This window comes from Triturus cristatus, chromosome 12 (assembly GCF_964204655.1).
Source record: "Triturus cristatus chromosome 12, aTriCri1.1, whole genome shotgun sequence".
Taxonomy (NCBI): domain Eukaryota; kingdom Metazoa; phylum Chordata; class Amphibia; order Caudata; family Salamandridae; genus Triturus; species Triturus cristatus.
This window is the reverse complement of record NC_140595.1, coordinates 26,505,793-26,531,173: the sequence shown is the minus strand read 5'-3', so window position 1 is coordinate 26,531,173 and position 25,381 is coordinate 26,505,793. Positions and strand designations below refer to the sequence as shown.

General features: G+C 43.7%; 1 protein-coding gene across 3 annotated transcripts in view; it reads right to left on the bottom strand.

Moving 5' to 3' along the window:
- LOC146772273 (SURP and G-patch domain-containing protein 2-like) overlaps nt 1-25,161 on the bottom strand; it is a 51,224-nt gene extending 26,063 nt beyond the window's left edge. For 2 of the 3 annotated variants that reach the window (XM_085638470.1, XM_085638469.1), the window contains exons 1-8: nt 24,970-25,106; nt 19,545-19,735; nt 5,746-5,874; nt 3,997-5,343; nt 3,223-3,328; nt 2,823-3,130; nt 1,973-2,084; nt 852-1,159 (exon numbers count right to left, since the gene is read on the bottom strand). In XM_085638470.1, coding sequence (XP_085494596.1) covers nt 852-1,159; nt 1,973-2,084; nt 2,823-3,130; nt 3,223-3,328; nt 3,997-5,343; nt 5,746-5,866 — 2,302 coding nt within the window. In that variant the 5' untranslated portion in view covers nt 5,867-5,874; nt 19,545-19,735; nt 24,970-25,106. Of the gene's footprint in view, nt 1-851; nt 1,160-1,972; nt 2,085-2,822; nt 3,131-3,222; nt 3,329-3,996; nt 5,344-5,745; nt 5,875-19,544; nt 19,736-24,969 lie in introns of all 3 variants that reach the window. The other variant, XM_085638471.1, reaches the window with a different exon arrangement.
- Nucleotides 25,162-25,381: the final 220 nt, after the last annotated feature.

Genomic DNA, 25,381 nt, shown 5'->3' with positions numbered 1-25,381 from the left:
TAATTTATAGCATAAAGGCACAGGAAAAATCACTGGCACGCTAGAAGTAAGCTTGGTACATATTAAACTTGCCACATGGGACACCTGTGGCAAAACATCGGCACTGGAGAAATTTTGTGCCATATTGAGCCTTATCCATGGAAAAAAAATTGGAACTGACACTGGAAGTAGTTCTTCGTATATGGGGCGATTTTGACAAAATGCAGGTGCGGTCACATTGTACGTAGTTTTAGGCATACGACCATTACATCTGGGAAGAAGGCAACCATGACAAAATGCTGGTAGCAATGGTCGCCATGATATATGGAGAGCATCAATAACAAGCCTGCTACTGGACTATTGCATGTCATTTTTGGCATATTGGCATACAGGAGCACCCATGACAATGCTATCCCGGGGACAAATGGGTGCGTCCAGAATTTGCTTCGAAACAAGTGTGTGAGTGGGAGGGCGCAAAGAGGGGGGGGGGGGGGGGGGGGAGGAGGAGAAGAGGGGTGACCAACCAACCCTATGGGAGTGTCGGGTTTCATCGGTTTGCACATCAATGAGGTACTCGGATATTTAAGGACGGCTCTTTCAAAGGCCAGGACTACAGCAAATCTGCGAAAATTATGTTTTGAAATGCAACATTTAAACATTCACACCCCCCCCCCCCCCCAACCGTTTTTCAAAGGGTGAGGGAGGAAAGAACACACTAAAACCCTCCCAGAAGAAGTGGGGTTTGCTGGAATAGTATTCCACCCCCGTACTCTGGAAAGTAACCAGCTGCCAACACTAGATGCAACCAGAGAATGTAAAGGGTATAAAATGCCAAGAGCAAAACAAATTGATAAGATTAAAAAAGCACCCACCTTTCGGGTCTTCTACATGACATACTCTCTTGGCGGGAAGCATCCCAACTTTAAGAGCAGTGACTCTTTTACGAGGGAGTGTACGAACAGGAGCTTTCTTTGCGACATCATCTTGGCTTGCTGCCTCGGGAGAAATTTCACATTCCATTGCAGCCTCAACACTGTCGCCATCTGCAGAGTCAGCTTCCACTTCTGGTTGTTGGTCCTTCTTGGAGTCACTTGTTTTTTCTTTTGTTTCAGTTTTCCGCAATTCAGCTACCTTTCCCTGATAATATTTGTAAGCAGCGCTGTCTTTTTCTTTTAAGAACCTAAATATAAAGAAAAACGGTTGTTAGAAGAACACTTCACAAGCAAAGTTGAACAAGCATTATTTGTGAAAGGTGGGGGGGGTGTGGGGGGGTTATTACACATCTTTCCAAGGCATGGAATGCTCCCATTGTCCCTTTTGGTTCAATGCAGTGAGGTGACCAAAGATAGCAGCATTTTCTTCACAATGAAGGTAAAATTACCGCAGCTAGATCACTAAGTCAATGCATGGTGGCCTTGGACAGACGATTTAGAAGCCCTTTGGCACTTGTGCTTTTCGGGAGCACAGGGGCCACTATTATGGTAAGCTTCTACAAGTATTGTTATACAAAAAGAAAGCCTCCTGGAGGTTAAGCACCCCCAAATAGTACCATTTTGCAAATGTTTGTAGACACTGTTATGGTGGACTACTGCCAATGCCACAAGCTGTGCTCCCTGCATTTCCTTAGGGCGCTCAACCTGACAGCAAAGACTTTTGCATTAATGAACCGTGTGTACATTTCTGAGCAACTTACACATATGGACTGACACTTTTCCGTAAAAGCAAGAATCTGCCTTTCGCAGACCCAAACTGTGGTATTGCACAATGGCAGGCAAGTGCTGGTGATTGGGCCTACTTGGACAGAGGACAAAAACCTGAAAAGTTTTGCTCTTGATGGCAAACAATATCCTGGGTGTTGTCTGATAGGAGTTCTTCACCTTGTTTTAGGTCATATATAGGTTATATACAAACTACTGAATGGCCTGATCTGCTTAAAAAAGTAGATTAATTTTCACAATTACCATATCAAGCACAGCCAAAATAAAATGCATACCAAAACTCTGGATTGCTCTCAATGTTCTCCTTGCTGAACTGCTCAACTTCTGGTCCCATCTCAGCAACAAATTTGGCGAGTTTCTCAGCTGTATCCTTCGTTTTGGCATCAACTAAGTGCAAAATTAAGCAGAGTTCAACTGAAACAGCAGGAAGAGGTCAGCTTAGACATCTTATGGGCAAACATGCACATTGCCACCAGGAGAAGCTGCTTGTTCACCCAGAATACGGATTTAAATCATTAAACAGTCAACCACAAGGCTCATGTGGCCCAGCGGGCAATTCAGAACAGATCTCAAGGACCAGAAATGAAAAGTTTGTTCTCGTGCCTTAGATCATGTGGGGCAATAGGTGAAGTAACTGAACAAAAGCAAAACAAGAAATAGGGCTACACTGCAACAGAAAATTTTAGGAACCTGAGAAGCTTGCCCACCTATGCAGCCGTGCACAAGGGAGCAACATTCTGCACTGCCCAAATATGAAAGTGAATGGATAACATTAGAAGTTTTACGCCAAGGCAGCAACGGTCCACTACAGCAAGAGTGTCGCTTCCAGTGATGGGCACTAGAACTACACAAAATGCATCAAATAGTGCAAGCACGACTCAGTGCCATGACAAAGGCCCCTTTCATGTTCGCTGCTAAACACACCAACAATGGAATCTGTTCTGTACCACTGTAGTTGTAGAGTAATAATGTGCACAAGTTTTCATTTCACAATATCATCAACTAAAATCTATCAGCCATGGTTGTCCTCTACAAAATGGATTGTGAGGCTCATATACACAGATAGTCGAAAGACAACCCCTTTACGGTGTAACCGCAATAGGATGAAGTCCAATCATCGCCTACCTTCTGCGCTCTGACGACTTGTTTCCTCAGGTGCAGCACGCTCTGAGACTTTGGGTGCTTGCAGCGGCTCAGAAGCTGCCCTCAGCCTCCGGCGCTTCGCAAGTGCTACTTTCTTGAATAGCTTGGTCTTCATTTCTCTTACGCTCCGTGTAAACGCTATAGCTTTCATACACTCGACAGCAGCTTCTACTGCGGTTGGTTTGGCAGTCTGTTGTCTTACATCCTTTACAATTTGGCGCACCTCCTGGGTCTCTAACAGTTTTGTACGATAATATTGGTACTCTGGGCTCTTCTCGTCGAACAAGAACCTGCAACACAAATTGATAATTACCAATGTCTTCATAGTTCCTTGCGCTTACTGTAATCTATTGGCTTCTACTAACTGGACACCGTAACTTACCAGAACTCAGGTTGCTTTTCAGTCTTTTCCCCTTTAAATAGATTTATGCAGTGTTCCGCAAGCTTGTCTATGGTCTCAACAATTTTGGAATCTGCGGGTTTTTTGTCTAAGGCAGAACAAAGAACGGTTAGCATTTGAGATCTTACAATTCGTTGTCAAGCTACACGTTTCTCAGTCCAGCCCTACTGGAATTACGCAGCGGGGAGGACCAAACGATGTGGCAGGTTTCACTAACTTAAGTGGGAATAAAGGGCAAATGATGCTGCACACTGTGATAGTATTGGTTCATTGTCATTTTTACAAGTGATCACTTGCTGAGGAAAGGTTCATCTGGTTAGTACCAGTTGAGCAGCCAAATACATCAATAAGCGAAACAAAGATTTGTCACCCTTTGCCAAGGCCCTTCCCCTGCACAGCAACATGCATTGCTGAGTTTTTACAAAATTAGGATCCGTTTTACATAGTAATTGTTTTTTTTTTTTAAGATCTGCAGATTGTGCAGCAGATGGCGTATGTGGCAAATGCAGCAAATACATAAATATACTGAAATACTGCAAAATCGCATAATCCCAGTGGATCTGGCTAAAATGCAAGAACTACACACTCACATACTGAAAGTGTCCTTGCATAGTTCAGACACTGAGGGGATTCTATAGATCTTAGGCACGTTACCAGCCAAATAAACACATATACAAACATCGGGATCCAGCTCCTGTGCAAAAAAGTTCAGAGAGAACACAAAAGAAAACTCATATTTGAAATCATGTTATATACCTTTGTTTTCTTTTTTAATCTTAACTTCTGGGGCTTTCACAGGTAAAGGGGCCATGCGGATTGGATAACCACTCTTTGATAGCCAACCTGCCAAGTGGGACATATACTCCTTCCCAAACAGATTTGAGTTATTGAGGTTTGGGTGATTGCTGGGTTTTGGTGCCACGCCCTGGAGACCCATTGATTCCAAAATGTTTTCCTGCCGGATTGATGTTGCTAAGGCAAAGGTTTGCCCAAAAAGGACAAGGGACATGCGGCATAAAGAAACAGTCTTCTCAAAGGCATCCGATATATCTTCTGGTCCATCATAGCCCACTTTTTGTCTCAGCTCATAGTTGTTGCAAGCCATAAGTAGAGGTACAATGCTCTTCAGAATCCCAGCCTGCATCTTCCTCATTCCTGCATCATAGGGCTTTATTATTTCGAAAAAGCAGTTCTGTGTTTTCACAGCATTTTTGTCTAGCAGAATGTTCAGCAGTTCATGGTCTATCATAGGACATTGTAGCTTTGAGGTTTTCAAATCCTTTACCAATAAAAAGCAGTAACGTCTATATGTTTTTGTGAGAAGGAGTTTGAAAGCTAGAACTGCTTTTGAACATGCTTCTGTCTTATGTTGAAACAACATAGTCTGTTCCTTCATGTAATGATTATTCTTTCGAATAGAGTCAAACCCAGACCATTGTATCAACTCATTACCAAACTTGTGAAAAATGCTGTGGTTGTCATTGAAATCGATTATAGGGTCATTTATAGGTGGTATTTTAGCATTAGGTGCACCAGCTGCTCCCCTGCCTCTTTTGACCCGCAAGGTTCCCCCTCGACCTGGTGGTCCAATCTTTGACCCCCACCAATTTGGAATTATTCCCTTTTTACGTCGGGAAACTCCACCCCGCGGTGCCCCACGTTCTCGCATTGGTACCTCATCTCTCGGAGATCCCAGTTCATGAGCTATAGGCCCTGGGTGATCAAACCGCTCACGAGAATAGGATGCATCTCGAGACCCGGGAAGGTCATCTCTGTCAAACTTAGAACGAACTGCACGTTCTGTTAAGTTATCCTTAGATTTAGGTGGAGGGCTTCTAGATCTCCTGCGTTCAGCGAGAGGATCAAATGGGCTGCTTTCATAATCTTGCACTGGACGACTGGTGTACGAGTCCCTTCTAGAATCTGCTCTCCTGCTCCCACTATCACGAGGACTTCGTAGGGGAGCCTTATGTGGACTGCGCATAGGACCATCACGAATTGGATCTTCATGCCTGCTGCGTCCTGGTCCGTCACGGCCATATCTTTTAGCTTCCAGAAAATCATCATACCTCTCAGTCCTGGAACTCGGTCTAGTGACACCAGCTAAAAAAGAAAAAAAAAAAAAAACATGTTTTAATGTACAGAAAATAGTTTGTTTCTATAAACGCACAGAGTTTTGGACTATAATATGCATGCTGTAGTATATTTCAATGTATATTGTAATGTATTTGTCACCAGTCGTAAGAATACCGGGCTACAGTGAGGACTTTTCAATTCCCAACACTTAGACATCAAAAGGTGGGACAAGATTCTAGGAGTGCAGATTTGTTGTAACAGGTTGACATGATACAGTAATTGAAAGCTACCCTATTGCTGCAAACGTGTCACTTCTATAGAATACAAATATATCTATCTATATAGTACCTCACAGCAGCCACCACTTTGTTTTGTTTTTACACCAATGACAAACTCACTCTTCAAAAATACAAATGATACTAAAGTCACCTTGTAATTTCAACTCATGCAGTGTTTCTTCAATGGCTTCGTCTCTGGTGAGCCGATATTTACGGGCTTTCTCCTGCACAACGGCATCAAATATCTCCCTTGTCATTCGTTTAGCTGCCATTTCTGGGCCTACACAAGAGAAGAGACAGTTTGCATAGGCTTAATAAAAAATAAAAACTACCATACTTAGTTTAACATACAAGGGCCTGTTCCCAGAAACGTATTAAAGGTTTCCTTGAATGCAATAAGCTCTCGCCTTTGGGACCATATAAGGATTTAGTAATGCAGAATATTAGGCGGCCTCAGAACTTTCAGGGAGCCGAGTCTCTGATGAGGAAGTAGTGTCCTGTGATTTAGGGAAAATAACTTACAATAACAGTAGCAATCTTGGACTGGTGGTGAGGTCAGGGTGAAGGGATAGGGAGAGATGGCACAGAGGGAGCAGGCTGCTATGAGCAAGAAAACAAGACGCAATAGCGAAAATGAAATCGGTGAGGAGAAACAGCACGCAATCCGACTTGAACAGCATTTGATTTTATAAATAGGGCTCCCGGTTTTATTGTTTTTAATTTTTAACATTTCCGCCTGTATTTATTCATATTTATTTGTGGCCAACTTATTGGTATTTATCCATATTTATTTTGTGTTTCGAGAATAAAGGGGGTTATAAAATGGTATATTTCCACGTTTATTTAACTCTTGGAAGTGCACTCATACATGAATTCCTTCACATTTTAGCAAATTAAGCAGCACGTATATCAGAAGACTACACTCACAGGTAGATATTAGCATTATACTACAAATAATTGTTAACATATGCCTGTATTTTAGGAAACCTCATCCATTTTTAGGTCTCGCCTACGCAGTGCGCATGCACTGCATAGGAGACCTTTAGCCATCGTGCAGCTCTTTTTACAAAGCACATACTCGTGCTTGTGGCGGCATACGGCTTGCGGGAGTGTGCACAAGCACGAGTATGTGGTTTGGCAGCCACGCGCCACGACTATGTGCTTTGTAAAAAAGAGCAGACTCCCGCGTCCCCGCGCACGGCTTTCAGTCATGGCTCTTTAAGCGCTCGTGGCAAGTTCAGCCGGTGGCACACATACTGTATCTAAATCAGATAGACATACACCACTCCTGCGGCATGTGTACCCGCACAACCTTCCAAAATCTAAGCCTGGCACTGATGACCACAAACAGTATCCCATTCCACAGAACACATTTCTGACAGCATGCTAGCACTGACTTGTTTGTATACTACAAACCTGCGATGCTCCTATCCCACCTTGCTCTGCTGGGGGGTGGGCTCCTCTCTGAACCACCATGAGGGAGAAAGGCGACCGAACTCACCCAGGCGAGCACCTGCTCCAGTGGCAGATGGACGCGGATTCTTTTCACTGCACTATACATGCTTTAGTCTTCACAGCGCTGATGCTGTGATTTAAGTGTGCCTGAGATTTACTGCAAGCTTCTTTCACAGATCTGTCCAGACAGTAGAGGGAGTTGCCTGCACTGCTCCCAGAGATTGTGACAATAACTTCCCACCATTGCACAGACCGCACGCACCCATGAGGGACAATGTTTGTGTGTGGAGGATTGTAAAGAGGGTCGACTTGGCCATTTATGACACTGGGCATTTCCTGGAGTCTGGAGCCTGGAGCCTTCAGAGGCCGGGTTTGGCAGTTGAGGGCCACTGTCTTCAGTTCCCCAGTGTTTATGGCAGCAGCACAGCAGGTAAAAACAAGCATTTGCAATGCAATAGGTCTCGCATTTATGCGAGTTTATGCTATTGGCATTGTAAATGACAATGCATTATATTTAGGTTTTAAAAACCAAAACATTAATAAAAGACTCATTTACAATGCCAATAGCTCAAACTCGCATAAATGCGAGACCTATTGCATTGCAAATGCTTGTTTTTTAACTCTCCATGCGGTCTATCCGCTCAGCATTTGTCTGGGATTCACGAAATACAGCATGGAGATTGTCTCACCAGAAGCATCATTTTCTGTATTTTTCCGCTTTTAAAAATAAATACAGACAGGAAACACATTGTTTTCGGTCTGTATTTATCTGAAAAAAATCAGTAAAATGGAAAACAGGAAGCCTTAGTTATAAATGCCTCCATCTGGTAACATGTTAAAAACAAGCATTGGAAATGCAATAGTCTCGCCTTTATTTAAGTTAAAGCAATTTACTTTGCGAATGGTATTGTTTTATAGCTTTGTATTAATTAGTGTAGGTTTGTGATATGTTGTGATTTTATGTTGTTAGAATTGTATTTGTTAGCTGTGTAGTACTTTAAAGCATACTTTAGTAGGAGAGGAGCAGTGTTTATTTGGGAAGGAGAATGATTCGAAGAATAGCATGAGGGTTAATGAAGTATAGTGAGGAGTAGAAAACTTTGATGCAGAATAAAGGTGTGGGGGGAGAGTAAATAGGGAGAAGGAAGAAAGTGTGGAAGATTGTAGTGTGGTTTTGAATGTTGAACAGTGTGGAGAGTAGTATGATGCATAAGGAAGGATAGAGTAGAAGGTGTGATAAGAACGGACTGTGAGATGTAGAAGAATAGTGTGAGGTTGAAGCAAGGTAAGATTATTTTATTGCAAAACACACAAGGTGATGGACGGAATGTTACACATTGGCAAAACATTCACCCCCTGTCACAGATCTGGGTTTAATCCATCGTTCTTTTGCTCACCACGCCACCCCAGTTCAGACATGGCCATATGCAAATCAGTCTTGACCCTGTGCCTCATGGGAACAGTCCAGCCCGAACTGCCAAGCCATGTCTTCCCTGGACCGGAATCAAGCATCCTAGGACCGGTTTCTGGCTATCAGCCGTCATCAGCCAGGATAGCTTGACTCCAGTGGTGTAGTGAGCACGGGACCCACGTCTGGGCATACCCTTCACACACAGGGTGAACAGCAAAACGCACAAGGTGATGGACGGAATGTTGCACATTGGCAAAACATTCACCCCCAGTCACAAATCTGGGTTTAATCCATCGTTATTTTGTTCTCCACGCCACCCCAGTTCAGACATGGCCATATGCAAAACAGTCTGAACTGGGGTGGCAGAGTGGGCTAAAGAACGGTGATGGATCAAACCCAGATCTGTTGACTGGGTGTGAGTGTTTGATTGGTTCTGATGCTCCGTCCATCACCACCCCCTTTTGTACCGCTAAGATTATTTTATTAGCATTAGGTATAAGGAAGAGAAGTGCAGAAGAGCACTGTGAGGGAGATTGTAGGAGTAGGAGAAGAGTAGTGTGATGCAGAAGGACTGTTAGTGATAAGGATAAGAGTAGTGTGTTGGTTGTTGTTTGATGTTGTTGGTAGTGTAATATGAGTTATTAGTGCAGTGTAGGTATATATAAAAGATCACCCAAGCATACATACATGACAAACAAGTTCAAATAGTGTACACCAAATACAACACAAATGTTAAGTTCCACATACCAATATATATATATATATATATATATATATATATATATATATATATATATATTCACTGAAAAAACCATAGGTTTCAGACATGTTATAGTTAGCGGAAATTTTACTGATAAAAAACCAATGAAATTCCCCCGTTATAGTTAGTGCAGGCAACTATAACTCACGCGACCGCAATCCTCTGCTGATGCTAATACTGTATTTAGACACTTATTTGCCCATGTCTTCTTCCATAAATTTTTTGCTATACATATATTAGAAATATTTTTTTTTCATAAAGACACATATGTCATCAGCAGAAGATTGCGGTCGCGTGAGTTATAGTTGCCTGCACTAACTATAACGGGGGAATTTCATTGGTTTTTTATCAGTAAAATTTCCGCTAACTATAACATGTCTGAAACCTATGGTTTTTTCAGTGAATTTGCAAGGTTTTTTAAATGCTAATTCCTAACTATAACGTGTGTGAAACCTATGGTTTTTTCAGTGAATTTGCAAGGTTTTTTAAATGCTAATTCCCAACTATAACGTGTGTGAAACCTATGGTTTTTTCAGTGAATTTGTACGGTTTTTTAAATGCTAAGTTACTTTACGCCATTCGTGGCGTGCACGCCCACTTAACGCAGTTCGTTCCGTGCGCGCATGGTGAGCACGCGGTGCGCTTGGCGCACCGCGCGCCCACTTTACGCAGTTAGTGCCATACACGCAAGGTGGGCACGCAGTGCGCTACGCGCACCGCGTGCCCGCGTTACGCACCGTGCGCACATGGAGGACATATTCTGCGCTTCCTTGTGATAGGTAATCTGTTAAATTTAATTTGTAAGTGATGACAATAATATGCCATGCACAGAGAGTGTTTTTTTTTTTTATTAAAATTTTTAGCGTAAGCGCACCGTACGCGTACGGTAAGCGTAATCGGCGAAATTTTCAAAAAATAAAAATTTACCGTTTTTGCCCTTTGAGGACTCAACTAACATGGCTATGTGCATGGGCGCTGTCTAAACAGCCCCTTTATGTTTTTTGCCTTTATTTACAGCCCCCCCCTCAGAGTGCGAGAGAGAAAATGGCGGCCGCCGCTTCCTGGTTTCGACCGATTCGAATGTTTACTTAGATGTAACAGCCAATCAGAATCGCGCTCGCCACCGCACGCGTACGGTAAGCTTACGGTAAGCGTACCGTAAGCTGGCTCAGATATATATATTGATTTAAAGGCTATTTTCTCAGAATCTACTGAACAGATTTACACCAAACCTACAAAAGGCACTTCCTTGACCTGAGGACTACCTCTCTGCCAAATTTCTAGTAATTCTGTTCAGCCGTTCGGGCTGTAGCCCTGTCTAAATGTCCTATGGAAAAATGCATGGGAAAAACGCGTTTTGGGACCCCCCTTTTATCTCAGCCCCCGCTTGACGAATCCCCCCCGAGACTTTCAGGGTAGGAGCGGAGCGTAGCGCCCCACCTATTTTGAGAAATTCGCGAGGATTCGTCGACCGGCGCCAAAGTTATTCAAAATAGAATGTTGCGGATTTCCTATGGAAAAGGGGTCCTAACTATAACTACCTACTGGCGACCGCCAGTAGGTAATATATATATATATATATATATATATATATATATATATATATATAATCTACTGGCGGTCGCCAGTAGATAGTTATAGTTAGGACCGTGTTTCCATAGGAAATCCGCAACATTCTATTTGGAATAACTTTGGCGCCGGTTGACGAACCCTCGCGAATTTTTCAAAACTATTGGGGCGCTCCGCTCAGCTCCTACCCTGAAAGTCTCGGGGGGATTCGTCAAGCGGGGGCTGCGAAAAAAGGGGGGTGCCAAAACGCGTTTTCCCCATGCATTTTCCCATAGGACCTTTAGTCCGAGCTACAGCCCTAACGGCTGAACAGAATTACTAGAAATTGGGCAGAGCGGTAGTCCCCAGGTCAGGGATGTGCCTTTTGCAGGTCTGGTGTAAATCTGTTCAGTAGGTCCTGAGAAAATAGCATTTAAATCAATATATATATCTGTAAGCGCGCTCCGTGCACTAAAAAACAAAGGTTGATAACATGAAAAGGGGGCAATGAAGAGAGTTGCAGACCCCCTAGCGTTCGTCAGGGGGTTCACGAAAGACCAAAAAGTTTGAAAAATAAATTTAATAAATTTTTTTAAAAAAAATCGCTGAGTGCGCGTACGGTAAAAAAAAAAAAAAAAAAAAAAAAAAAAAGAGAATTAAAAATCACATTTAATATATAAATCCAAGGACCCCCAAGGCAGAAAAAAAAAAATTGATATTTTGTAAAAAATGGAGGCGTGCACGGTACGAAATGCGCAACGTGGGCGCACCGAGTGCCCACAGCGCGCGCACGGTGCGCGAAGCGCACCGCGCGCGCAAAAATTAAAAATAAATACATAACTTAGCATTTAAAAAAACGTACAAATTCACTGAAAAACCATAGGTTTCACACACGTTATAGTTAGGAATTAGCATTTAAAAAACCTAGCAAATTCACTTAAAAAACCATAGGTTTCACACAAGTTAAAGTTAGCTGTACATTTCACTCGTAAAAAAACAATGAAATTCCACGTTATAGTTAGATCAGGTAACTATAACTTGCGCGACCGCAATGCACAATGTGTCATTTCAGATGTCATCATTGATGTCATGAGTGACGTCACTGACCATGTCATAAGTGATGTAATATGTGACGTCATCAGCAGTGCATTGCGGTCGCGCAAATTATAGTTACCTGATCTAACTATAACGTGGAATTTCATTGTTTTTTTACGAGTGAAATGTACAGCTAACTATAACTTGAGTGAAACCTATGGTTAAGTGAATTTGCAAGGTTTTTTAAATGCTAATTCCTAACTATAACGTGTGTGAAACCTATGGTTTTTTCAGTGAATATATATATATATATATATATATATATATATATATATATATACACACATACATACACACACACACACACACACTTTAAACCACACCAAACGTAAGGTATATATATATATATATATATATATATATATATATATATATATATATATATATATATATATATATATATATATATATATATATATATATATATATATATCTCATGTTCTGGCCTGGATTCTCTTAACAGGAAGCACAAGAGTGATGACATTGGCCCCAAGCACAGCCCGCCTCACAGGTATGGAAACGTTTCTCACCGATGCCTTTCACAGCTCCATACAACTCTGGCCTGACACGTTTCGAAATTAATTCTTTCTCAAAGGCTCATAGTGCAGAGAAGAACCACGCACATCACCACGCTGTTTCTCGGCATTTTCATTATTGCGCGCCCTCTATGGGATGCTTAGCATAAGACTGCGCATTTCATGCTGGGAGATGCAGTCCAGGTAAGGTGCGTGCAAATTGCTGCTGAATGTTTATAGCCCACGTGTGATCCTCAGTCCAGAAAACGCTCCCTCATCCTGTGCCAGACACTTCATGTGTCAAGGATGCTGAATGCTATCCCCGGTGGCCCCCAGTCCTATTGGGATGGTGCACTCCCGGCGGCGAGGACACCGCCTATGAATCATGCTCCGGCCTGGATTCCCTTTGCAGGAAGCACTCAAGTGCTGACATGGGCCCCAAGCACAGCCCGCCTCACAGGTAAGGAATTGTGAATAGATATTAAGTAGCTAACTCACAGATGAAAAACAGAAACTACATGCTACCTGAAATAGGGAAACCGAGATTTAATGCAGGTTACTGGACTTAACATTGTGTAATGATGTTTTACATATAGAGACAGTATAGTGCTAAATATTCGCCAGTAGTTTCCGGTGCTCAGCGGCAGGACATAATAATCTGCATTAGTGCTTGAGCTCCAGTTCAGGGCACATTTATTTTCGAAGGATATAGTGAGATTAAGCCATTTGTCCAGAATCACAGGCTATTAATCAAGAGCCAAGACTTGTAAGTAGTTTCCAAGCTCTCACGTTAGCAGTTGTGGCCTTTAAATCACATCCCCTTTATATTATAAACACGGGTGGTGATGGTCACTGGCTTTTGAGCGAGCTCACAGACAACAAGGCTAATCACTGCTAATCTGCTAAAGTACACTGCATGCATGTTGAACTTACGCAACAAAAGGAAACAACAACATTTGTTGTAACAGTCCCAAAAACTAAAACAGCATTCACATTTAAATAAACGAAACGACGACAAACAAACGACAAAGGTCTTGAACAGATTTAAATCTTTGAACAGAAATCTTCTGGGAAAGTTTTTCAGATGAAAGACCGGTGTGCGTGATGTAGACGGCAGGGGTGCATACAGATCTGGAGGGCAGACCGAGCCCATGATTGTAAATAAATCGCGCTTCAAGCGACAGCAAGCTACCAAACCATCCACGACAAAATTAAGCAAGCAACTAAAGAAAAAAAGGTCCAACACAAATACTTCATCCCACTAAGAGCATGTTTACCATAGTTAGGCGGTGCAGTATAGGCGTTACCCCCCCCCCCCCCAAAAAAGGAGGAACTTACACACATATTAACCTGTCAACACAAAGCGTTTTTAAACGACAAGCGAACAAACCAATAAAAAGGCAATCATTGGAGTTTCACAACTGATACTAATTACTGGATGTCTCGGAGACCTAAAAATAGCGCGCACAACCGACCTAATATAAAACAACTATTTCCGGGAGTCGTAACTGCGACGGGACGCTGCACACGGGGATTTCGGATAAATTAATTACAAACCCTGCCTGTGATTTTGTGACCAGATTGAGGGGTACACTCAGATCCTGATCTTCTCTTTTAAAACTTGGCAACCGGAGTCGGTTTAGTTTTCTTCCAATACCAGCTATTTAGTTGGATTCCGGTTCGGCATACCTACAGTTGTAGGATTGCCCTTCGAATTCTGGCAATATGGCCCCACACAGGATGAGTGGCGTCGCCTCCTTGTGTGCATGAAGGAAATCTATTGAGAACAAAAAGTGGTCGCTTTCACTCTTGAAGTCTTCTGTCCTGATAATGACCCTTAACCCCATCAGCGCGGCGCGGATTTCCGCGCCACGCTGAAGGTTCTGAGCGCGGGCAGGGCCATGACGGAACGGTTCCGTCATAAGCACAGCCCAACCGACGTGCATGACGGAACCGTTCCGTCATGCGCGTCGAAGGGGTTAAAGCAATCATGGGTCGAAACGCCGTCGACACTTAAAAAAACATGGCCTAACTAAGAAGACACTATTGTTACATTGTGTCAATTGATGCATTTGTATGTTTTTTCTCTGCCACAGTGTTTAATTTACACTTGACAATGTCTATAATTTTGTTATTGTCACTGTAAAATGTCCGAGAGCCCTCTTCATTCTCATTGTAGTTTTCTTTTGTATTATATTGACTTTATATTAAATATTATTTATGTACATGGTTATTTGAAAATTATGTTAGCATAAGTTTCTTTCCTTTTTGCAGTCTTTTTTCACACCAATTGGTTTACAGTTTGTTATTTTAGCTCTCGAACCATTGTTTGGAATATAGCCGATACTACCCTTGGTTCTTGTTCTAGGGTTGCCCTTGTTGTTTGTAAACCAATATAAAACAAAGCATAAGACCACGTGTAATGGGTATTCTGGTAATGTTTGAAAGAAATAAAGGAGGGACTAACTAAGCATGCATTTATGAAGGGGAGGAACTAATGGAAAAGATAGGAGGGGCTCCAAGCCACAGTCTAGATTAGAGCATGCCTCGCAGAGCAGCGCATGCTCAACCTAAAAAGGTCACCTGCCAGACTAAAATACGCCAAAATATGAATTTAAATGCACCAGAAAACAGGTTGGATGTTTGACCTTAAAAACGCCCAAAGAAGACAAGGCTTTTAGCAACCTTTTACAATAAATACAGTGTTTGATAACGAAGGCCGAGCAGTCAAGGTAATAAGTAAGAGTCTACAGTGTTTTCACTTCATCAAGCTTGGATCTCAAACCAAATTCAATGGACATGAATTCTTGATGTCTGGGATAAACAGTGTATGGCGTAAAAAATGGCTCTTGAATCTGCACTCCTACCAAAAGAGCTGGTGATATGGCTGGAGTGAGGGCCTGGTTGGAGGAGCAGAGCACACAAGGAAGTAGAGCCTGGATTGGTCAAAGGGACAGATCGACAAATTTACGTAAAGCATATGTTCTGGCTAGCTAGATATCAGTTCATGTCCATTCACAAATCCAGACTGTGTTTGACCTTGGGGATAGTACTCCTAGGATTCAACAAAGGGAAAGGGTGTTATTACTACATGACGTGGAGTGATGGTAAGGAGGAGTCAGAACAGGCTCAGAATGTTTTCGGGGTGGGGAGGGAGGGTTTAGCATTGGATTAGTGTCAGCTGCCTCTTTTGCTCAAATAAGAGCCTCCCCAAATGGCTGAATGATGCGCTCTGGCACCTTGCTGGAATATGGGAAAAGCTAAGACCTCCCAAGTGCAGGGGACAGGAGGGAGTGACGGCACCTCAGGTTATGTTGCAAAAAGCTGATCATGGGAGAATGTTTGATGGGGGTGTGGGTGTAGAAAGGAAACACCCATTACATTGGTTCTGCATTAGCAAAGCCTGAGCAGGTTCCCGTGTTATTTATAACATTCTCAATGGCCATCTAGGTGCATTTGAAGGTTGAGAATTGACCAATAAACTGCAGCCTTAATTCTTAATAAAGCTAACTGTTGTGGTCAGAGTTTGTTGGGCCTAGGGCAGCAACCAGTTGGCATCAATATTGCCAAAGGATAGGAGGTTATTAGCGTACTTTTTAGGTCAAGCACCTGTTCCATCTGCTGCAAGGTATATTCTAATTGACCAATATCGTAAAAGGGCTTGGAGCCCACCCCTAACAAGGGCATGTTAACCCTTGGCATCTTAGCGCTAAATAAAACTTGTTAACTGTCACCCAACTGTACCCATCAACATCAGAAGGATGAAAGGCTGAGTGAACCACCCCACTTCCCTAGCTCCTCCTCACCTCCTGGATTTGAACCAGTGACCATGAGGTCAAACACAGGCCCCTACAATGGATGCCTTAGTCTTCCCTGCCACCAGACCCAGCTTACCACTGGGTACCTTTCAGGTCCCTCTCATCCCAGATTCTTATTTGTGCCCCAACTTGCCAACCTTTTGTTTGTCCCTCCAATAGGGCATTTCCTCTTCATGGTGTCCACTTGACAAGCATCTATACTTGCTTTCGGTAGACTACTTTTTCCTCTCATATGACACTCTTTATTAACTGGTGGGCACCTCTTTTGTCTATGTCTCCCACAGCATCACTGATGCTGTGCAGCCGACTGCACAGACCAAACAATACCCCTGAATAGGGAGACCTGTATTCTACACAAACACCAAACGAACAAGAGTCACCTCATGGTTTCTAGCCCTAGGGCTGATTGTTGTAAGGAGGCTGATCACAAAGATGGTGCTCACACGAGCCCCCGGCCGTAGGGTGCTCGGCAACGCTCTTTGCAGGTGTGGGCCACAGCAGAGCGCGTAACACTGCGCAGAAAAGATGCACTGGGCCTACGTAAAGTCCCAATAGCAGAGTGCTGGGATGCAATACTGCATGAATTCCTGGGTGGGATCGAGAACCCAGAACCTGAAGCAGAACCAATAGCAAACAACTAGCAAAGGGAGCCTCTACACACGCCTTGAAACAACCTTTCACACATGCGATACCCAAGCGCAGCGCCTATAGAGGAAGACACTAAAAGGTACAACAGGCAGAGCATACACGCCCCGCAAATGAACACCCAACAGCCCCAGCAATTCACACAACCCAGCGACTATTGCTCTGGCCGCAAGGAGGTGCGACACCAACCTACACCCTAACCGAGTTAAGTCTCAGTTACCCCAGACTTATTACCCACTCCCCCACCATCATGATCATAGAATAGTGACACATACACGCTCCATCAGTAGATGACGACCACCCCCCCCCACGACGATCAACAATAGGTTACGGGTTGAGGACTCGCAGCCGGGGCATACGATAGCTGGGAGGTTAAGCTTGTCACTCAGTTTTTCTGCACTATGTAAAAGTAACAGTGGTTGCCAACGATGCTATGTACTATGGTACTTGTACTGAATTGGCTTGTTTATCAATTGTAATGAGGTTTTAAACAAAAAAAAAATCGTTAAAATACATTTAAACAGAGTAACTGATGCTGTGCAGCAGGTCTATATATCACAGGGGAAGCCACTACGTCTAACCTTTGTTCGACAATGGTATGTTTTAAAGTGCCAGCCAAGATAGTTTGTGATCTTAAATTAAAAGCCTTACATGGCTTCACTTCTGAAAGCGGTTGGGAGGATAGTGGATATTGCGGGTCTGATGGAGCAGGTAAAACAATATTTTGTATACCTCCTCTAATTAATTACGTAATCATTCTAAAATTAATTTAAAATAACATGTTTACAGTGGAAATTTACTAATCAACCTTTGCACCTTGATAAACACGAAATACACGTGGGACTAAATTGCTAATTGCATGGCAGAACAATTCATTAACTAACTATGGTAAGCAAACTAACCTTAGATTGTGGCGAAATAGTAAAATTGCATGATTTATGTTGCTTTGCGACTGTTTTGTGGCTTCAAATTATCGAGTGGCAAGTATTATTGCTTTAAATGTTGCTACAGCTAGGAAGATACTAATATATATTGGGATTAGTATGGGTTTCAACATCAGAACTTTCATTTCTATATTTTAATTGTGGTTATGTCTATTTCTGCTTAAATTGGCATTCGGGCCTACTAGGCCGCAGTACCCAAGATGGCGTTCTCTGAAGCAGATGCCTCCATGTGAGCATGATGATTTCTGCGCATGTCCAGATGGCTCTGGATATCGCCAAGTGACATGAACTCCTGACATCGTGTTCCCTGCCAAAGACAGAAATTTAAGGTCTTGACCGCAAGCCAATAGATGACTATGTGGGAACAGCGGAAAGTACAATAAAGAAACCTGTGAAATATGTCTTTCACCTTGAGAAGATATATTCGCTGCTTTCGCATGAGAATAGGAGTAACATTTTCAATTTATGCCTTCCTATGCCAAGTTACCACGAAGAACCAGTTTACACTGGGAAAAATGAAATGAACTGATGATAACCCCGAACTGTCCAATCAGAACATTTTCTCTGCCCCTAAAAGTCGCCATATTTGTATGAAGTAAGGGAAAAAAGGGTATGAAAAAGGCCCCTAATCTGCCGTTGGGTTAATGTTATTTTGTTTTTGTTTCGCTCGTTGAGGCGTTGGGTTGCATTGGGCTTGTTGGCGTTTGGGAGAAGAAATTTGCGGTACATCATATTTTGCCTGATGGTTTTGACCCCTCGGTGTGGGTCAGACAGCCTGTCCAGGGAGTTTACTTGAGAATGCGGATAACTCTGATCTGAAGCCATCGTCGTTTGCTAATTGATTGATTGCATTTTTAAAAATTCATGTCTAATTTCTAAATGTTTGATTTCACTTTAATAAAACTAAAGATTAGAGATTATGAACTTTAGTCAATAAATGCAAACGTAAGAAATTTTAATAATTAGATAAACAACAACTGATATAATGAGAAGGAGTTTGTGATTCTTCAAAAAATAAAATGAGAATAAATGATTTCTAGAATTTGTGTTTTAGCTGGTTCTAATTCACCATCAACTAGTCCAACTAATTGGTCCATCGACCAAGTGGTGTAGTGCCTTGATGTTAAAGTCAGGATTCTGAGATGTATATAGAATGTGTATATAATATAAAAGAAAATTAATCCGGATAGGTAATAAGGTACTCACATGTCGCAGCCTTTCTCCTGTGTACAGATTTGGGTGTGTTCGTGTGAAAGTAATGTGTGTTGGTGTCATGGGCCCCACCAATGAATGAGTGCATGAATGAGCTGTTGTGATTAAGGATCTGTGCCATAAGGAGAATATGTAAATGTTGTCCTCTGCGCTGCATTAGGTCCAACATAGGTAGCAATTGCTATGCCCTTAGAAGAGGCCCTCCTACTGTATTCCTAATGTTTTGCCCCAATGCACCCTCACTTTCAGACAATCAAAATGACTACTTTTAAACCATTCCTTAAAAAAAAAAAAAAAAAATATTCAAGGACTTGAGTTGACATACTAATTAAGCCTCCTAGAAAATTTGTGGACAAGTAGCTCTTTCTTCATACATTCTAGGAATGGAATAAAAAATTAGCATTCGCGCACAAAAAGGTTCAATTCTATTAAGGACACGGAGGTGAGGATTATGCTTCTCTTTCTATTTTATTGCCACTCACAGCAGCCAATCAAAACGTTTTGTATGCAATAAAAACTACATTTCCCAAGATGCTTTTATCCATACATCACTTCCTGTATGATCCTATAAAGTCACCATGCCCATTAGCTTTGCCTCTTTCTTTGCTCGAACAGTTTTAGTCCAATAGCATGAATTCAAGTCCAATCAAACAGCCTCTAACGTGGAGAAAACGGAGTCAACCGGAACGTAGATATCGTCTTCACCAGAAGTACATCTATTCCATCTTCTTTCAGAACCTAAAAGTAATGAAACATAGGCAACCCGTAATTTCTGCTAAAAACAGAATATAAATATATACGGATGGGCAAACATTACAAGCATTGTAATATAACAGGGTGGGATAATCCTCGCCTCCGTGTCCTTAATAGAATTGAAAATTCTTGGCGCGAATGCTAGCTAATTTTTTATTCTATTACAGGACCGGAGGCTTCGGGTTATGCTAGTTTAATGCACATCAGAACACAACTTACAGCTATCACCCACCGGTTTATAATAAACTGTTTAAACAGACTGAGAAACACCAATCAGCAGATCTCAAAACGTCTTGGACAGTAGAAACCATCATTATTATTTTTTATTATTATTAACAAAGCGTAGATACGCCATGGCACCACAAAACAGCAGGAGCCCCAAACATTCGGATATGAAGACCTGTTTTTTAGTAAAATTGCCGTTAATCACCCGGCTATAGAGCCGTAGACACAGGTTTTAACAAAGGACTATAACGTGAACATCAATTAAGTCGAACATCCAGTCATAAAAATCGATTACATTCCCCGTAAGCCTTAATGCATTGAACCCCATACATTTTGCAATAGCTGGAAAGAATAATATGGAACAATTCTTGACAAGCCGTAGACCTGACAGTAATACTAAATGAAGGTACTGTACCTGTAAAATCCAGGGCTTTAATGTTGTATATACAAAACAGGTAGATAGGTCTAATAACCGCCTGTACGATAAGTTCTGTCAAGATATCACTAGCTGGCCTTACATCAAAATAAGGAAAGAACCATAAAAACATCCCACAGAGGGGAATATCTGGGTTCGAGATAACTGTGCTACCGTAATACCTTTCAATAACTAACAGGTTACTGGCGTAAGCCCACCGGTCTGCCCTCTACCTGAGAATGAGCTGCAGAAACGGCCAAACGGCATTTTCGAACCGAACTATACGTCAATCCCATGACAGGATGTCTGATAAAGGTGATGACTCAGGCAGAAGCCAAAAGTCCTTAACTACCCCCACTGGTAGATTTGATCATGTACCTACCAACTTGTTGATAACTCACTGCCAAGATATTGCACGTTTGAGCAGGATGTGACAAGAGACCTGAGGGGGAGAGAGAGCGGATCGCACGCAACCCCACCGACCGCTCCAGGCAATTGATTCAAAGATATAACAGCTGCCAAAACCACCTACTCGCTATGGGGCATCAGATCTGTAAGACAGGCCCATTGAAAAAAAAATGACTGAGGGTCCCGAAAATGAATGAAGGGACAGGGAAAGTTATTTGATAAATGATGCGATAGCACCATTACTTTGGTAAGCACCCCAAGGGAAACAGTCTGTATTGGTAACACCGATATGAGATCTCTCAAGACAGAGCTGTCCGGGGCGTTATAATCAAACCAGAAGTCCACCGCCCCGAGACGGACAAGGGACCGTGATAACTTCCGGGGGAAAAAAAAAAAAAAAACATATCCCGAAACACGATCCAGAGGATGCCCCGTTCCTTTGAGTGAGCAATCACTGAGTCCCACAACTATGTTGAATATCTTGGAAAAAAGGAATTGGTAAACTCTAGGAATAATCCCCAAGTGATCTGTAACAGACCTGTACCATGAAGACCCTCATGATTTCAGAGGGTGTGGGCTAGAAGACAAAAAATGCCCAGTTAGAGACGTCTTGCAACGAAAACTGTTTCCAGGGATACCTCCCGCAGAGGGCCAGGCTCCGCCGCCGTTGTATCGGCAAGTTGTCCATCCCCATGAGAGGATTTTGCGTCTCGCGATAGACAGAGCGCAGTCGAGTCTCACGAAAAAACATAACGAGAAACCATAACGCACATTGTGGCCTGTGCTCCAATATGTCCAAAGCCACAGGAGTGGCCGATACCTCTGCAACCAGAGCCATCTCCAGGATGAGGCCAAATGTCCTGCTTTGACTAGGAGCGTGTCCTGGCCTTCCGCCAGGTACGGTTGAAGTTTCCCCTGTGGTGTTCACCACTAGGAGAGGTGTGAACCTCAGGTGTGGAAAAGCCTGCCACGGCACTCAAAGGTAGTCTACTGCGTTTAAAGAACTATGGCCTACATGATTAAACAAAGAGAGAGATAATAACCACCAGGAATAGAACTTAACCTTGACAGTAAGAGTCTAAGACCTAAACCATTAAGCCTCAGTGACTCTCTCAGTCAGTGTGGATGTAGGACAAACAAAGTAAAGTGATCTGGTGTATTGGGCACAACCGTCGTAAACTTGTCTTGGGAGGAGTCTCCTCTGATGTGCATCTATCGTATGGCTCGTTTTATCACACCAGCATTGGAGGAGAGAAATTCACGCCCAGAGGGTGTGGATTAAAATGATGGGCAACTATCACTGCGTGCCACACAGTACTTGGGACTGTCATTCTTGCGGCCCCGTTGACGAACTCGTGGATGGAAGATCCCGGGCGTCAAAGTTTTTCTAGGAGAGTTCTGCGCTCATGATAAAAGATTCCATCCTCTTTATATCTCGCCCATTCAATGCCCAGGTGTATCTATATGTGATACTGTAGTGCAAGGCACAAAACAGCGGAGGAGTCTGAGAGGGAGCTAACCCATGCACACGAGAGTGAGAAACAATGTACCTAGCCCCTCAGCAAAGCTGTAGTCTGAATTATTCCAGCCCCAAGGTCGTCAGAGCCATCTCCAAATACCAGAAGCGTGTGCGCACTCCAAGGGCCAGCCCATTGTTGCAGCCGGGAAGGAGTAAGAAAAAACAGCTCAGTGAAAAATTACGAGGTACTATGAACCTCGGAGCAAACGGGACGCGTGCGATGTGCGTAGGCCAGCTGAGCTACGCACATTGGAGCGTTATCAGCTCCATCCCGCACTCTGCAACTAGGGAAAGCCTTAGACGGTAAAGCGCGAGACCGCGCAGTTAGCAGAGACAACCATTATGGCAACACCAGGGTTGATGATAAAGTCAAAAACCACGTTCATTAAATCACAAAACCTGTTGAAGAACAGTCGGTGACCCTGACCACCAGGTCACAGCGGCTCACGATGAACGCTGCAAACGACAGCATAATACCTCCGCTCGCGTAGGAGCGTCCCAATTCTGCACCCAGAGGGGCCAACCTGAGCAAGGGTTAACGCACGCATGCTTCCATTTAGATATGCCGCGAATATGTAGCAGCGCGCGTCCTCATTTTGCACCTCTTCGAGCCAAACTCCTTAGCGTTATCGCGCACGCACCAACAGTAGTGCCGTGGAGTAATGAAGCGCCCGTTGCGAATCCACACATGAACAACAGCACAATGCGCATAGTGCGAATCCCAACAAGTGGGCATCCGTCGTGCCAGCAATAATCATGCCCGAGCGGGCCAACAGCAAAAACCATAGCGGGAGCGCGCGACCCCAATCTGGCACGAAGAAATCTATGATCAACAACATAGAATTAATACATTCGCCGCCACGCGGGGAATGAGGAGTTGCTAGCGCTTAAAAACAGCACAGCGAGAACCACGCGCTAGAGCCAAGGAATTAACCCTGCGGCCATAAAAGGCAAACAATTGTGCAAGAAGGCATTCAGCTGCGGACGGCAGCACAGAACATGGAGCCCAAGCAGCATGCTGTCAAGCCCAAGCGGGCCGCCCGCACGCGCGTGTCACCACCGTAGCGCGGGAGACACCCACGCGCTTCAGAAGCCGGAGGCCTGACCACACCGCTAGCTCACGCCGGCGACGGAACAAAAAATAAGAGCGCGAGCGGGAAGAGTCTAATAATGTGTTAAAGCGGCAATAGATATACATGAGACGTACTATGGCATAGAATCGAACATCAGACACAACAACCTCAATAAATTACTATTGCCTACAACTTTGAATTAAAGAAACATAACATTAGCAAGTTACACGCGTTTTAAAACGGAACCCCCCCCCTCCCAGGACGCGATAATTTATTCACCGCTCTCAGCGGGAGTGCACCACACTGCAATCACCGCGGGAGCCTCTCACAACGCCCGGAGGTCAGATATTGAAAAGCGCGATGCGCTAACTATATATAACTCTAGCTCAGCGCGGTAGCGGGAATCTGTAGAAGACGTGGCTGAGCGGCCGCAACAAAGGGTGTCATTCCCGCCGTAGCGGGCTTTTGAGTAAATGAAAGGCGCGCGATGCCGCTAAAGGCAGCGCAGCCCTCCGGCACACAAACCAAGCTCCCGAGCACAACGGGAGACGCGCGTTAAACAAGGCAAAGCAAGCAAATAAAGCAAAGCCCGAGTAGAGCTAATAATACATATTAAATTTGCGGGGCATGCCTCATAAAACGTGTCATTAAACAAATACGTATACATATAATTACAAGATGAATGCACTTAACTTCCTGCGTGAGCAGCAAAGAAAGAGGCTCAGCTCCGTTTGTCTTGTTTTCGTCTGTCAGATTCCATCCGGCAGTGGTGAATTTTAGAATACTGAGGAGATAGCCTCATTACTCCACATTCACTTTGAGTTTTTTAGTCGTTTAGGTTGTCTTATTGATGTGTGACGCTTTGTCACAGTTGAGGTTGGATCACAAGGTCAGCGCTGTGATAGGCCGCGGGTTGAGGTCAATTTGGTTTGCGGAAGTGTCAGCAAGTTTTATCGCAGAGGTTCAACTAATGGGCATGGTGGCTCTTATAGGATCATACAGGAAGTGATGTATGGATAAGAGCATCTTGGGAAATGTAGTTTTTATTGCATACAAAACGTTTTGTTCGGCTGCTGTGAGTGACAATAAATTAGAAAGAGAAGCATAATCCGAAGCCTCTGGTCCTGTAATAGAATAAAAATAGCAATTTAGACCCTCCAGTGGCTGCCTCGACCGCTGAGGGCGCACGGTGCAAGGCAAGAAAAACGGGCGAGCCCCTGCTGCGCCAGAAACCATTTTCTCTGCAGGATAGGCCGCCATTTTCCTGGGCGTGCAACCACCTCGGGTGCGCTTGGCGCCGCAACTCTGGGCCTCACATGCGCGAGCGCCCAACGCTATGTGCAACAATGGCGAGGTCGCGGGCGTTAGAAGCTACAAACGCGAGCGACGTCCATAACCACGTGCCAACGGAACCGCGGTGGGCAAGGCGTCGGTTACAACGTCAGGCGAGGGCGCCTGCCCCGCTCGAGACCCTAGCAAGGGACTAAGAGACCGAAGGGGCCTACGTCAACGGGATAGTACTGTAGTATACATCAAAGACTGACTCGTACACCCCACCCGCGCGAATTTGAAAGCTTACCATTTATCAGTGCTTCAAATACCCTCCGACGGTTCCCCTTGTCGGCGCGGCCGCTTGACGGAATCCCTTCACGACGAACTGGTAGTGGGCGCGCGCAAGGCGTCACGGTTTAACGCTGCGCACTGCACTCCTCGTGCCACTTCTCCCCTCACTGCGTCAACAGCCTCCTCTCAACCAATCAGCGCTCTGTCTGCAGCCCCTGCTCGCATATTCTACGTGGCTAGAAAGAGGACTAATTCCTATGGCTGCCTGGTGCCAGGCACGCCGGCAGACGTTTTAAGATGGTTACGGGTACAATGCCTTTCATTAATCATGTACACCAATATGGATGTAAAATAAATGTTCTACCTATGGTGAAGAAAAGTCTAATTTCCTTTAAGGGCACTGAGGCCAAAATCTGCCTGTCATTCTT